Below are 13,088 nucleotides of genomic sequence, written 5' to 3'. Positions count from 1 at the left end.
TTCAACTAAAATCCTGTTCATTTTCCCTCGTAATTTACATATGATTTTCTTCTAAACAAACTAAGGATTATTGGCACGAGCAGCGTTGTCATGCTTTACGGTGATGTTAACACGACACAGTGTTGAGCATCAGAGTACCGGCAAATAATACGACGCTAAAAAGAAAAACAAATCTTGCTACGCTAGTCGTGCAAAGTCTTTACATTTCACATTATGTTGCACTGCTTCCAGACACCAGAACTGTACACAAACACACGTACACGCTCACACACACACACGTACATGCTCTCTCACACACACAAATACACACACAAACGCCACATACACACACAGTAAATGCGTCATAATAAATACAACCGAGACATCAAATTTCTCGATCGAAATGTATCACAAAAATGCAGTCGGGTGCGCCGACATAGTCATTTCATACAAATGTAAAACTACATGCGGCACGAAATAGCACTTTGCGTGATGATTATCACAGTCAGATAAAAGAGCGCGTGTGGACACAAGCGTTCATCGCCATAGGACTAGTTAGCCTCTCACTTGACCGTCCTCTAACTTTTCGAAAAATGTCTCGCCATAGCGGCGGCACTGACACAGCGGCTCATAAGGGGATGAGGGCCGTGACGCCCTCCCTCCTGGCGTCCGCGGACGGGTAGTACTTGTTGCCGTGCACGGAGATGGCCATGACGCTCGAGGCCGTCCTGGACAGGTTCATCGTCTGGTGGCCGTACTTCTCGAAGCCTCTCTTCATCTCCTGAAACATCAAGTCCTCCAACTTAAAATTCCGCCTGCAAGTCCAGGCATGGTAGCAGCCTGAGTAGCCCGCGATGCACGCCCTCACCACAGGCGTGTCCGGCGGGCTGGCCTACCCTGGACTTCACAGGCGCTTTATAGCATGGCTTAGAGCCAACTTTTCGGTTTCTTTCACCCAGGTTAAGAGAAACAAACTTGCCTCGTCCATGCCCAACTCGCACTGCACTGCCATGGGCATGAGCTGGTGGTGGAAGCGCTTGAGCCGGATGGCTTCGTCCAAGCCCATGCCGAGGTACAGGTGGTACAAGGTCACCTGGGCGAAGAAAGTTAGGTGTAACGAACGCAGAGCGGTAGACACAAAAAAATTTCCGGCATTGCCACGTACAAGTCCGGCAGACGAGATGATCCGAGTGCCGCCGGATGCCCCGATGACCATCCGCACGTTGTCGTCGGCGTCCAGGATGACGGAGGGCGACATGGAGGACTGCGGGATCTTCTTGGGTCGGATGAAGTTGGCCGGCGACGGCGGCACGCCGTAGTACGAGTTGACGCCGGGCAGCGAGAAGTCGTCCATCTCGTTGTTGAGGATGATGCCCGTGGACGGCGACACGAGCATGGAGCCGTACCTGGGAGGGCGGACGCGGACGTGACGACTGCTGTCTCCCTCGCACTCGTTGACGGGGCGCACAGTGGACCGGAAGACCGGTGGAGGCGGCCAAAACTCTAGACGCGTTTTGCACTCCAGAGTCGCGAAACAGGCCTCGAACCGAACGTGTGACCCTATCTATGGATTCCTCGTTCGGAGAGCAATCCATTGGTGGGGTCTAGCGTTCAGTTCTAGTCCCATTTAGCGACTCTGGAGCTCAAAACGCGTCCGGGATTTTTTCCGCCTCTACCGGTCTTCTGGCCCATTGTGGCGCGCTGGCGCGGTACTCACTCGGTGTTGATGGTGCTGGTGACGGAGACGGCGAAGTCCTCGGTGATGACGGATACGTGCGCGGTGCCCTGGGGGTCCTGCGTGGACCAGGAGGCGCCGTAGAACTCGGGGTCCAGGGACGTCTGGGTGTCCACCTGCTGCATCTTGGCGCGGATCTCCGCGGCGAACGAGGCGTCCAAGAGCTGCTGCGCTTTCTGTGGAACAGAGGCGGAATGGTTGAAGCCTGTTGGCGCGGGAAGTGTAACTCGGTGTCCTGTTCGGACGAGGCGTACCGCTTTGGCGCTCGGCACGAACTCCTGGTCGCCGAAGTCGGTCCTGGCCGCGTACACGAACTTCATGGCCTCCACGATGCGCTGGTGCTGCTGGTCGTCCAGAGGGGTCTTGATGAGGTCGGCGGTGAGCATGAGGAAGTGCGCCAGCAGCGGCCCCGAGCCGGGCGGCGGCGGCGCGATCAGCTTGTAGCCGCCGGGGAGCGGGGCCACGGGGGGGTCCTCGATGAGTCGCGGCCTGCCGGAGTTCAAAATGAGTTCCACTTCGTTCCACCGTGGCATACCAGTACCGAGGGAAGGGAACGTACTCGTAGCTCGCGAGGTCCTCGGCCGTCACGATGGAGCCGAAGTCCTGCAGGTCCTTGACGAAGCCCGCCGTGAGCGAGCCGCTGTGCAGCGCCCTGCCGCCCTCCTTGGCGACGACGCGCAGCGTGTCCGCCAGCTTGGTGCGCTTCATCAGGTCGCCCTTCTTGAGCAGCTTGCCGCCCGGCGCCAAGATCTCACTGCAAGAACGGAGGAACCTCTTGGCATCTGCACTTCGACAACTTCGGCGCCACTGCCACCATTGCCGATCGTGCGGATGCAGTGACGCCAGACCAAACTAGATATTTGTTGAGAATTTGTTTTCCGCCCCAACCCGCATTCACTTTTCCAGTCACAAAAGGTAAGCAGCTATTTGCCCAGTGAACACGGCGATGTTACCTCAGAGTGGGTGACTCCAGGATCCTCGGGCCGACCTTGGGACCGTTGACGATGTTCTCGACATACTGGATGATGGGCACTCCGTCCTCGCAGATCTTGATGGTGGGCTCCACGAGCTGGGCCCACGTCAGGCTGCCCCCGAACTTCTTGTACAGCACGTCGTAACCCACCAGCTCGGCCGGGACGGCCACCGCCATGCCGCCTGCGGAAGAGAAAAAAACAGTCACCTCAGACTTTGTTTCAGTGTCTTCTGCCAAAAGCAGCCGGTCACTAAAAGTTACCGTATAGCGACAGGTTCCCGTTGCCGTGGTACATGTCCTCGAAGGCGGCGAGGGCGGCGGGCTCGCGCGCCACCATCACGTACGACTTCTTCTTCTTGCGGTCGTAGATGGTCATGAGGAAGCCGCCGCCCAGCCCCATGCTCTGCGCCGAGGAGACGCCCTCGCAGAGCAGGATGCCGATGGTCACCTCCACGGCGTTGCCGCCCGCGCGGAGCAGCCGCCTGCGACACAGCAACAAGGTAACGACCGCCAGCAGCGAGACTCTCCGAGCAGCAGAAAGTGTACTCACTCTCCCACTTCATGGCAGGGGGCCGCGTCCGTCGCGATGGCACCTCTGTAGCCCTTGTCTGAAAACCAGAAATTCATTTAACAGTGCCTCTTGTTGATGCGGGTTCAGGTTTGTTAGAAAGACTTATTTCAATGTTTTCATGTGGAGTGACGGACCTTCCTGGGGCTGCAGCACCACTGCGAGGACAATCACCACCACAATCACCGCAGCAGCTGCGATGCTCACCAGCCATTTGGTGCGGCGGGACCTGCCGAGGGAATCCCCGTTACTTCCAGGACATGCATCTTAATTTTTACTCTCTCAGAAACTGGATTCAAGTTTGGTCCAAACAATGTCATTGACTGTGTTTATGCGTTTGACTGTACTGCACTCAGACACCTGCTTTTCCGAGCGACGACCCGTCGCACTGATAAGGAGTACACTTTCGCGACTTGAGAAGAAAGCAGTCCATTGTTGAGAGAAAGAGACACATCGCACTCTCCGCATCAGCTTATAATCTTGGAAAATGTTATACCTTTTGGGGTGCCCACGAACGGTGCCTAGAATGTTCTTCATTTGCCATGCACTTGTTCTGACGAAAAAACTGGTCCGGAAAACTGCATTTTTTGTCACAAAGAGAATGTCAGATTGCGCAATTTGACCATTGACTGCATATTTGTGTTAATAAAAATATTTTTGAACACAAAAAAAAACGGTAATTTTTTTGCTTATGATGTGGGCTTGTTTTCAGTTTCACCACGAGGTCTCTCGCGTCTGTCAAAATCTCTCCGTTTTACGCGTCGTTCCGCGACCCTCCTCCACATCTCCTTTTCCCCGTTCGGCCCGTTTATCTAATCTCGCTGAAGGATGACACGCATGCAAAGTGATGTCATTGTAGAGCGGGCCCAGCAAATTGGCGCGGTGACGATGATGTAATACTTTTGTCCCGTGAAATAGAAGTCTGGCGATAAGAATATGCACGGCTGTGCCCCGTGTCTCGCCACCTACCCGACACTTTTCCCTTTGGGATCGGCCCAGACGCGGACGGCTGTTGCGCAACATTCCCAGCTTGAACACAAAAACAAAGGCTGCATCGAGATGACTTCAATTCGACCAGTTGACTGACATAACTCATCAGTGTTCTGCTGGGGTTTGTCTCGGGCAAGAAAGCGAACCGCTTGCTGCTGAGCGGTTTCGCAACAAAGACCAACCGCCGCACCTCATCTAGGCATAATCTCGGCTTAATCTACAATCCTAGACTATAAAGCAAGCTGATAGCTGTATCTCGCTGATCCTTAATTAATTGATTGCGGTGCATCTCAGCCCTGTCTGCTTCGCTCACGCATAAAATCAATATGGAGTCCTCTCACTAATCCCGCGTCACGCTATTGGCAGCATTGGCACGAGGCTATCACGAATACGCCGGCTGTCTTCACGCATGATGGCCACATCGTGGTCGCGTCAGGTTAGGTTAGGTTAGGTTAGGTAGGTCAGGTTGGTGTAATTTTTGGTAGGTGAGGTCTGGGATGGAGCGTCCTGGGCAGAAGCGTGTCACACTTTTGTGCTTTTGTCCGCATTGCGCTCTCAGGTGGCTGACTCACGCTTCCCCGCTCCCCAGACCGGACTTCCCCGTCGATCGCCGTCAACAGGTTGCCCGAGGTTGCCGCAGAGGCCGGCAACGTGACTTTCCAGCTGACGTTGCCAAAGGGGCGCTGTGACTCCGTGCACACCGTGCACTCCGTGACTCTGCGACGCCCGATGGGCTCCACGCTTCACCGGCAACTGCACTGTAGGCCGGCCTGTCTGGCGTGCCTAAGGCCTTCACTGCGGTGAAGCGGCGCGGAACGCTGCGGAACGGACCCGACCTATGCGTGTCTGCGCCACGCTGCGCCGTGCCGAGTCCGCTGCCGGCCGCCGGTCGACCTAGACCCGTATGCCGACTGCCGGCTCCGGATTACGAGCGGAGAGCCGTCACCTCACCGCCGGCCGAGAGAAAGGGCACAGTTAGTCCCACGGTTACCACCATCCTTTGCAAAAATACTCGCTCAGAATAGTCTGTCCCGGGATGTTATTCATATTTCAGGGGGCATGCCCTACTACTGTGGGAGTCCGAATGTAGGCCAAACCTCACACGCAGTTCTGACATTTTTTGTGTGCAGTAATCTACTTTTAAATAATTTTTTTTAAAAAAAACTCCTACTTTTAAAATCTAATGATGTTTTTGCAGTGTCGAATGTGTTAAAAAAAAAAAAAAGAATCCTAAAAACGCCTTCCATGATCTCTGAGTGCAGACGAAGGTAAAGGACTCACCAATTTTGCAGCATGTTGTTGGCTGACTCGGCGACCGTGCCGGGCGTGCTCTTTGAATGTCGCTGCCGACGACAGCCGCTGCTCCGCTTCGTTCCGTTCCGTTCGAAGCCTCTGGCTGCCGTTGGCTGCCGTTGGCTGCCTTTGGCCCACTGCCGCTATTTCAGTGCCTGGCCCAGTGAGTGGCTCGTGGAGCTCGTGGACGCGACGCGCGCCGACTGCTGGAGTGGCTGGCACAGCGCTGGCGGTGGAAATAGAAATGGCACAGCCAAGTGGAGCGCCCTCGCCCTCTTCCCGCCTTCGTCTTCGTCTTCGTCCGCGGTCGCGGTGTGACTGAACGGACGACGGCCGCGTCGGGTGTCTATATGACCGTGCCGCGTCGCGCCGCGACACGACGCCGCCGCGCCGCCCGCCACCCGATGCACACGATTCTCCTCGTCGTACACTGGTAAAACTACAGCGTAGTATTACCCTCTGTTTTCAAGCGTAATCAGTTTACGCTTGAAATCAAGCGTAACAGGCTCATCCGCCAAGATTTCACCTATCTAAATGCGTGGGGCAATTTCCAGAGTATGCTTGATTTCAAGCGTAACGTCTTCAAGCGCAACTCTATGCTTGACTCAAGCATAGAGTCACGCTTTAGTTTCACCAGTATACACTGGCAAAAGTCAAGTCATTTCAAGCAAAAAAAAAACAAAACACATCAGGCAAACAAACAAAAAAAACAATAATACTTGGGTCACTCTACTATCCTCGTTAATAGAAGGCGTGACAGCGCAACGTAATGACCCAATGGCTCCAAAAACACATTTTATGTAACATTATAATAGTCGCAATGTTGAGTCACAGCTTTTGAGAGTGCACACCCCCTCGAGATTAGCGATCGGCTGATAATTGTAAATCTTCGGCGAAATGTGTGCACCTGCACTTACGATTTTTATCTGTGCTTGATTACTGAATTTAAAGCACCACTCCTGAATGTGATGAACTTGGATTTCAGATAGTTTTGAGTGTTGGCTGTTTTTTTGTTTTTCTGCGGTCTTTTGGAGGGCTTCGCGCGGACTAATGTGTACACGCGTTGGCTCGCGCTTGGACGTGGCGCCACGACCGCTGCGCTTCCCTCTTCACCTTTGCACCGCGCTTCTTGCTTGGTTCCTTGTGGCCAGAATGCAACCCCGACGGCCTGGGGCAGGCAGGCAGGCCTGGTGGCCCACCTGTCAGGCGTTCCACGCGCCATGCGCAGCGGGTCACCGTTGGCGACCCTGCCGCTGGACCTGCGCGCGTACGCTCCAAAGGCTAAGGACCATTCCTTCACACCTCCTATCTATGACGTCGACGTCCTTGCGGCCACAACAGTTTGGCAGCCAAAGCAAAGACGGGACAAAGCTCGGCGCCGGGAGTCCGTGAGTGCGGCGGATTACCAGTGGATCACGATAGAGTGCTTCGTTTTCTTGAGGCATGCGGCGTGGCCGAAAAAAGATAAACGCCTCCTCGGATTGCGGCAGCGCGCAAGTTTGTGACATGCCTGCGAGCGCGGAGGGGCTCTCAAGAGGTTTTAGAGGCGGCGGTTAAGCGAGGGATTAGCTTTATCAGCACCCCCCCCCCTAACCATCTTCTCATTGAAGGGCAAGCGTCACAACACCGAAAGGGGCCAGACGGAAAGCCATCTCACCTTCAAACACCGCGCCATCAGTAATGTCCTTGCGAGTAAAGTGTGCATCCCGCGTGCATCCACACAGACTTGCACTCACACACACAGGCAGGCGCGCGTACGTTGCTGCTGCTGACGGCTGCTCTGCCTTCTGCGTTCTGTTTGGAAGCTTTTTCACAGTGGACATCCCAGCGGCCAGCGTGACCGCGCGGCAGTGCAGTGGACTGATTCCGAGAGTCGTTTTCATCGCTCTGTCTCTCTCGCACCCACACGGGACGCCCCATGGAGTGCGAGAGAGACGGTGTGACAAAAACGACTCTCGAAACGGTCTATACAGGTGCAGCAGCGCAGACCACGTGCATGCGCAAAAAAATGCCCGTTGTCAGCAGCCTCGCGGGACGTGTACGCTGACACGAGAGTGCATTATGGGCACGTAAAGCACTGCAGCTGTCCGAAGTCGGACCAAGTCGGACCAAGTCGGAAGGGCCGTCGTCTAGCCGTCCGTGCAAATGGTGAACGTCACGGTGTTCCGGACGCATTCCCGGCGTCGCCCTTCCCCGGCCTTCCCTATCCCCCAAACAACAGTCGATGACGCTATTCTTTCTGACACCGACGTTTCTCATACTGACGCTCAGTCATTCAAAGCAATTTTTCATCCCGTCTCAATGTGAAAGATGCTTTGATGGCCCTTTCACAACAATCATGGCGGACGACGACGAAGTTGATATTTTGGGCGATTTTAATTTGGAAAACCTTCTGACTAAAGATGAAAACCGACTGTGAGTAGTTTTCTAACAGTTCAAATGCTTTCCAAGGAAACGCTGAACGCTTCTTGTCATGATACTTTTGTGCTGCAGGTCAAAAGTGTAGTTGGCGTAGGTTATGTGTCTGAAAGTGTTCATTTTTATTTTCGTGTCACTTTCTGTTTTCTAACACCCGAATCTAGCGTTTATATCCTTGATGTTTTTATCAGATTTTTTAAAATTTCCTCCATATCTCACTATATTTTCTTCCGAACGTTTCGTATTATTATTGGATTCTGATACTGTTCTCATTACTTGGGATTTGTTTATCCATCAGTGTCAAAATGCATACGCCCATTCAATGCCCCTAATCTAATGCGTGAAGTATATGTAACAATTTTTCTCTGATGCCAATAATAGTCATTCATAGGAACATTTTCTTATTACCTCCATTCTACCAACCTTTAGTTGTAGATGTGGCATATTTCAACAATTCTTCACAAGCTTATTAACATAATATTGCATTCTGTGGGTTTGCAGTGCTTCTTGTTATGATGGAGGTGTTGGATCTGATTTGCTCCATTGCGATTATCAGTCATCATGGTACCTGGACGTTGGTTCCCCTCCGTGGTATGAAAGAAGCCAATTGGACTCTTTCTCTCCGCTACCATTTTCGCTCCCTCTCAGCTCGTCCCCCAATAATTTGCAGTGGAGTGACCCTTCTGCAGGGCCTAGCTCCACAGGAAATGCTGCAAGTTGGACAGAAAAAGAGCGCAGTCTGTTGGAAGAAGGCTTGGTAGGTATTAATGATGATGGGCGGTATTTGTTTATGAAAATAAAAGTTTGTTTCTCTATTGCTTTATTGTTTTGTATTTTTGTTCATTAGGAATTATTTGGACGGAGCTGGTCTCGCCTGTCTCAATTCATTGGAACCAAGACACCTCATCAGATTAAGAGCTACATGAAGCTTGCTCGACCAAGTAGTGAGAGTGAAACTTTATCAGTTTCCATATCGTCGAGCGTTGATGGAAATGTGCAGGCCCCTACTATTTCTAGTGGAAACAATATATCTTACACAGAACTTATTGACGACTTGCAGATACCGGCTTCCATGGAAGAGGTCTGTGTACTGTGAAGAACAAAAATGTATCTCCAATAGAACTCCTTCATGCCTCTCCATTAACCATTTTGTCTTATTTGTAGGTAATTGCTGTTGTGAGTACAGCAAAGCCCACAATATCTTCAAGTTCTACAAACTCAAGTCGCATATCTGAAGCAAACAGCAACAGATTCAAAAAGAGAAAGACCAAGCCACCTCAGACGTAAGCAAATATCAGCAATGAATCTCCTTTCTAAAAAACATATTAAAGATGAAGTATTGTTTTGAAATAATTTTAACTTCATTTCTTTTCGTTTCCAGCTCGAAAGCAAAACGAGGGCGTCCTCCTCGCATTCCTCCTCAGAAACCAACTCTCAAACGGGGCCGTGGTCGTCCTAGAAAATTGCATGGTGGCACCACAACTGACCATAGCACGGAAAATCCAAAAAACATCAATGTAATTTCAGAACTTACTGAAACTCCAGGATTAGGGGAAGAAGTGGTACGTTGTTGTCTCTCTTTGTTAATTGTTCAGAAATTGATTATTCAAATCTCAGTTTTTTAAAAATTGAATGTTTTTAATAGGTAAGAATTAGAAGTCTCAGTTCAGATGATTCTGATGTTGAAATTGATATTGAAGATGATGATGATGATGCCATAACAAGTTCTGATGATAAACCCCTTTTTAATAATACGGCGTTGGAAGAAGAAACCACTGTTATTGTGAAGCAAGAACCTGTAGAACTGCCAGAAGATATCCCTTGCTCATTGCCTAATTCTTCTGAAGAATTACTGGCTGAAGTGAAAACTGAAAATGCCACTGAATTTTCATCTACTGAATTTTCATTGAAAATTTCAAGTAATGAGTCCAGTACATCAGGGAAGGAGTCCAAGAACCTCATTTCACATCAAGATATCCTTGATCAGATACACCGGTTGCCGCCACCCACTCATGAACATACTCTGCGGCCAGATGAAATTCTAGAAGAAGAACGGGCCATCCATTCTGAATTTTTCGAAGGAAGGCCTGCCAAAACTCCAAAGAGATATTTAAAGGTGCAAAGATTTCTTTCAAAAGACTGTCTTTATTGAGGCTGCATTTACTTATCTTGTAATTCTATTTGTTCCAGATTCGCAATCATATTATTGATTCCTGGCTTCAAAGTAAACCCAACTATGTCACAAAAACCTCTGTTCGTGGGGGCTTAAGAAATTGTGGAGATGTCAACTGCATTGGCAGAATTCATTCATACTTGGAGCAAACAGGTGTTATCAATTTTGGCTGCGGTAGGTGCTCTAAAAAATAGTCCACTACATTTGTTTAAGTTAGGTCATACATTTATGAATCATTGAATTTAAATTTAAATTTCAGAGCAAACAAAGTATCATCACCCTCCTCAAGTACATGTGGGATCATCAAGCAACATATCTGTTCTCAAGGAGAAAGTGAATCGTGAATTATTGTGCATTGAAGGAATGCGTCCCAGAAAAAAGAAGCAAGAAATTGATGTACGTAGACCAATGCTGAAGTTCTGAGATCATTTTACAACAGACATCTAATTAGATTTTCCTTCTTAGGAGGACCTCTTGGGATCAACTGAGGGAGGCTATACAATTCTGCACAAGGAAGATGGTCAAACATTCCTAACTTACAACACCATTGTAAAACCCAAGGTTTCCAAGACAGACACATCTATAAAACTTCTTTATTGTTCGCAATTTTCAAATGAGAAACCTGTAAGTTTCTTTTGTTTATATTTCACCTTGTCTATTTCAAGTATGTGGTTGTAGCTGTCGAAAGACTAGATTTTTGCCTGTGCTGTTAAACTTTCAAACTCTTTTCAGGCCCCATTTACTGTCCATTTGCACATTGGAGCTCTTTTTGTGGTCGATACCCATTCTCACTGTTCTCACGACACTGAAGTAATGGGTCTACTGGGTGGTGAGTTGAGAGAGGACTCATTGCATATCATTCGAGCTGTGTCATGTCAGGCCAGCCTTAGTAGCAGCACCCATTGTGACATGTGTCCAGGTAATTCATTTTCCAGTGGCATTATGCTGCCAAACTTTTCATTTCCACTCAATGCGTTTTGGTAAGACAACGAGCTACACATTTAATGCTCTTTATTTTTCTCCATTTTCCTAATTTAGTCTCTCAAAGTGAAGCCAGTGACACCATTTCAAAAGATGGTCTAAGTGTAGTTGGCTGGTACCATTCTCATCCAACTTTTGTACCAAATCCTTCCTTGCAAGATCTTTCCACACAAGCAGAAATGCAAAGATGGTTCTCAGATACCAAAGCAGCCCCCTTTGTGGGCCTCATTCTGTCCCCTTATTGTGCCAACACCACGTCCTTTGCTAGTATTTTCCGGTATGTACACTCATGGAGTGTTTTGTTATTCACATAAAAGCATAAAGAAATTAATTTATGTTAATTTTTACCAGGGTGTTGATAGTGGACCCGGAGGGCGAATCCGGAGGCACGCCTTACCGCTTCCCTGTGAGTATTGTTTCTGAGGATTTGGATGTGGAGGAGCTTTTGGAACACGTGGATGGGACCATTGCTTCCATGCGCAAGCCTTCACTTGAAGGTCCACCGTATTCTCATGGTCCAGATGCCCCTGTGCTAAGCTGCTTGCAAAAGGTACATTTTCATACTCTCCTCTACTAATTGTATCTCCTGGTACTCTTAGATATTTTTATCACTGTTCAAATTGTGCTGTTTGTATCTTGCAGTGCATGGAAAGTATCAGGAAACACATGGAAACATGCCAGCCACCCCTTTCATCAGCCATACAGAGGCGCATATTGGAAGGAATCTTGGATATTTGTAAAGCACGGTGTGACTTTGAACCAGCTCATTCTTCTTTAGATAATTAAGAATTTTGGTTTCTCTGTGGGAGATTGTGGTGTGTCATGCAAAGTAATACTTGACCTGTAATTTTTTAGAGTAAATGGTAAATGTGGGCCTGTTAATGTAATTGTCCAATGCTACCCTATCTATTTTTGCTTTGTATTGCCCTAAAAATTTTATTAAGGCTTTTAATTATTGTTAGTAATTGTACTTATTTTGGGCTTTGCAATCAAAGACCTACTATGATTTGTTTTGTTACAACGAATCTGTGTGGTCTTATAAGATTTGTCTTCTGCTTGTATCAAACGTGATAACAAATGCCCTGATGTAGTCCCTTATTACGGTACATTTGTGAATTTTCATGTTTATTCTAGGAAACTGTTAAGACTGATTGTATATATTGTCATTGTTAATCAGGAGCAATATTACCTCAATTACAGTATTAGGTATTTTTACCTATGATTTTGTATGCAGCTCTTTTTTTTCTTTTGAATAATTTAAGAATTCTTAAGAAAGCAAAACCTTTCATCGATCAGAGTGTTCAGATGTTCCAATACTTATGCTTGTGAACTTACTTTGAATGAGAATCTCTTCCATTATCATCGTTAAAACTTTTATCACTAAGTTTGAAAGCAAACCAGCAACGTAATTTTGTAGAACTCCTTTTATAGGGTTTCAGGCAAATGTTAATCCAAAACTTTTATTGCTTACTTTAGTAATATCATTTCTTGGCTTGACAGTAAAGCTCTTAGTGTATCAGAGATTGTCTCTGTCTGTGATATGGGGATGCTACAAAATAGTGTGACTGAGGCAGTTATTGATCTCAATCTACCTCTTTCCCTCTATTTTATAGCTTCCCCTATTATTATATTGTTATAGTAAATATATTCTCATGTTTATGTTTGATGTGTAATAAGTTCATGTGCTGCCATCATTGTATATAAGGTACGGTCTAATCTATGTGTCAACCCAATAATGCAATAATGTGCATGCACATCAGAAATGTGTAAATGGGACTTGAAAATGGTATAATTGTACTGACACCATTCATTCTTCCAAGAAAAATGAAACTTTGTTAGTGACAATATTTTTTCAAAATAACTTTGTACAGTATGGTTGCTAGTTTCCTTCCTCCATTGTTTTTGTTTTCAGTGTATTTCATTTCGTTTTAATTGTTTGTTAAGGGAAAAATAAAATCTACCAATTGTCTCTCTGATT

At 48.1% G+C, this 13,088-nt stretch overlaps 2 protein-coding genes across 2 annotated transcripts; one reads left to right on the top strand and one right to left on the bottom strand.

Moving 5' to 3' along the window:
- Positions 1 to 5,876, bottom strand: LOC117644412 (glutathione hydrolase 1 proenzyme-like). The gene is made up of 11 exons (XM_034383851.1): positions 5,527 to 5,876; positions 3,393 to 3,484; positions 3,238 to 3,295; positions 2,949 to 3,169; positions 2,668 to 2,869; positions 2,274 to 2,468; positions 1,969 to 2,203; positions 1,697 to 1,890; positions 1,145 to 1,385; positions 959 to 1,072; positions 1 to 760 (listed from the first exon to the last, which is right to left on the bottom strand). The coding sequence occupies exons 1-11, from the start codon at positions 5,538 to 5,540 to the stop codon at positions 608 to 610; spliced, it is 1,719 nt and encodes a 572-aa protein (XP_034239742.1). The 5' UTR covers positions 5,541 to 5,876; the 3' UTR covers positions 1 to 607.
- Positions 5,877 to 7,851: 1,975 nt separating this feature from the next.
- Positions 7,852 to 13,079, top strand: LOC117645101 (histone H2A deubiquitinase MYSM1-like). Its single transcript, XM_034385017.1, has 13 exons — positions 7,852 to 7,953; positions 8,458 to 8,713; positions 8,804 to 9,037; positions 9,121 to 9,239; positions 9,338 to 9,518; positions 9,602 to 10,072; positions 10,147 to 10,303; positions 10,389 to 10,525; positions 10,595 to 10,753; positions 10,862 to 11,048; positions 11,168 to 11,387; positions 11,462 to 11,660; positions 11,753 to 13,079. Exons 1-13 carry the CDS (start codon positions 7,877 to 7,879, stop codon positions 11,894 to 11,896), a joined length of 2,541 nt encoding a protein of 846 aa, XP_034240908.1. The 5' UTR covers positions 7,852 to 7,876; the 3' UTR covers positions 11,897 to 13,079.
- The last annotated feature ends 9 nt before the right edge of the window (positions 13,080 to 13,088 follow it).

Source organism: Thrips palmi, unplaced genomic scaffold, assembly GCF_012932325.1.
Source record: "Thrips palmi isolate BJ-2018 unplaced genomic scaffold, TpBJ-2018v1 HiC_scaffold_18, whole genome shotgun sequence".
In the NCBI taxonomy this organism is placed as follows: Eukaryota; Metazoa; Arthropoda; class Insecta; order Thysanoptera; family Thripidae; genus Thrips; species Thrips palmi.
This window is presented reverse-complemented; position numbering and strand designations above follow the sequence as displayed.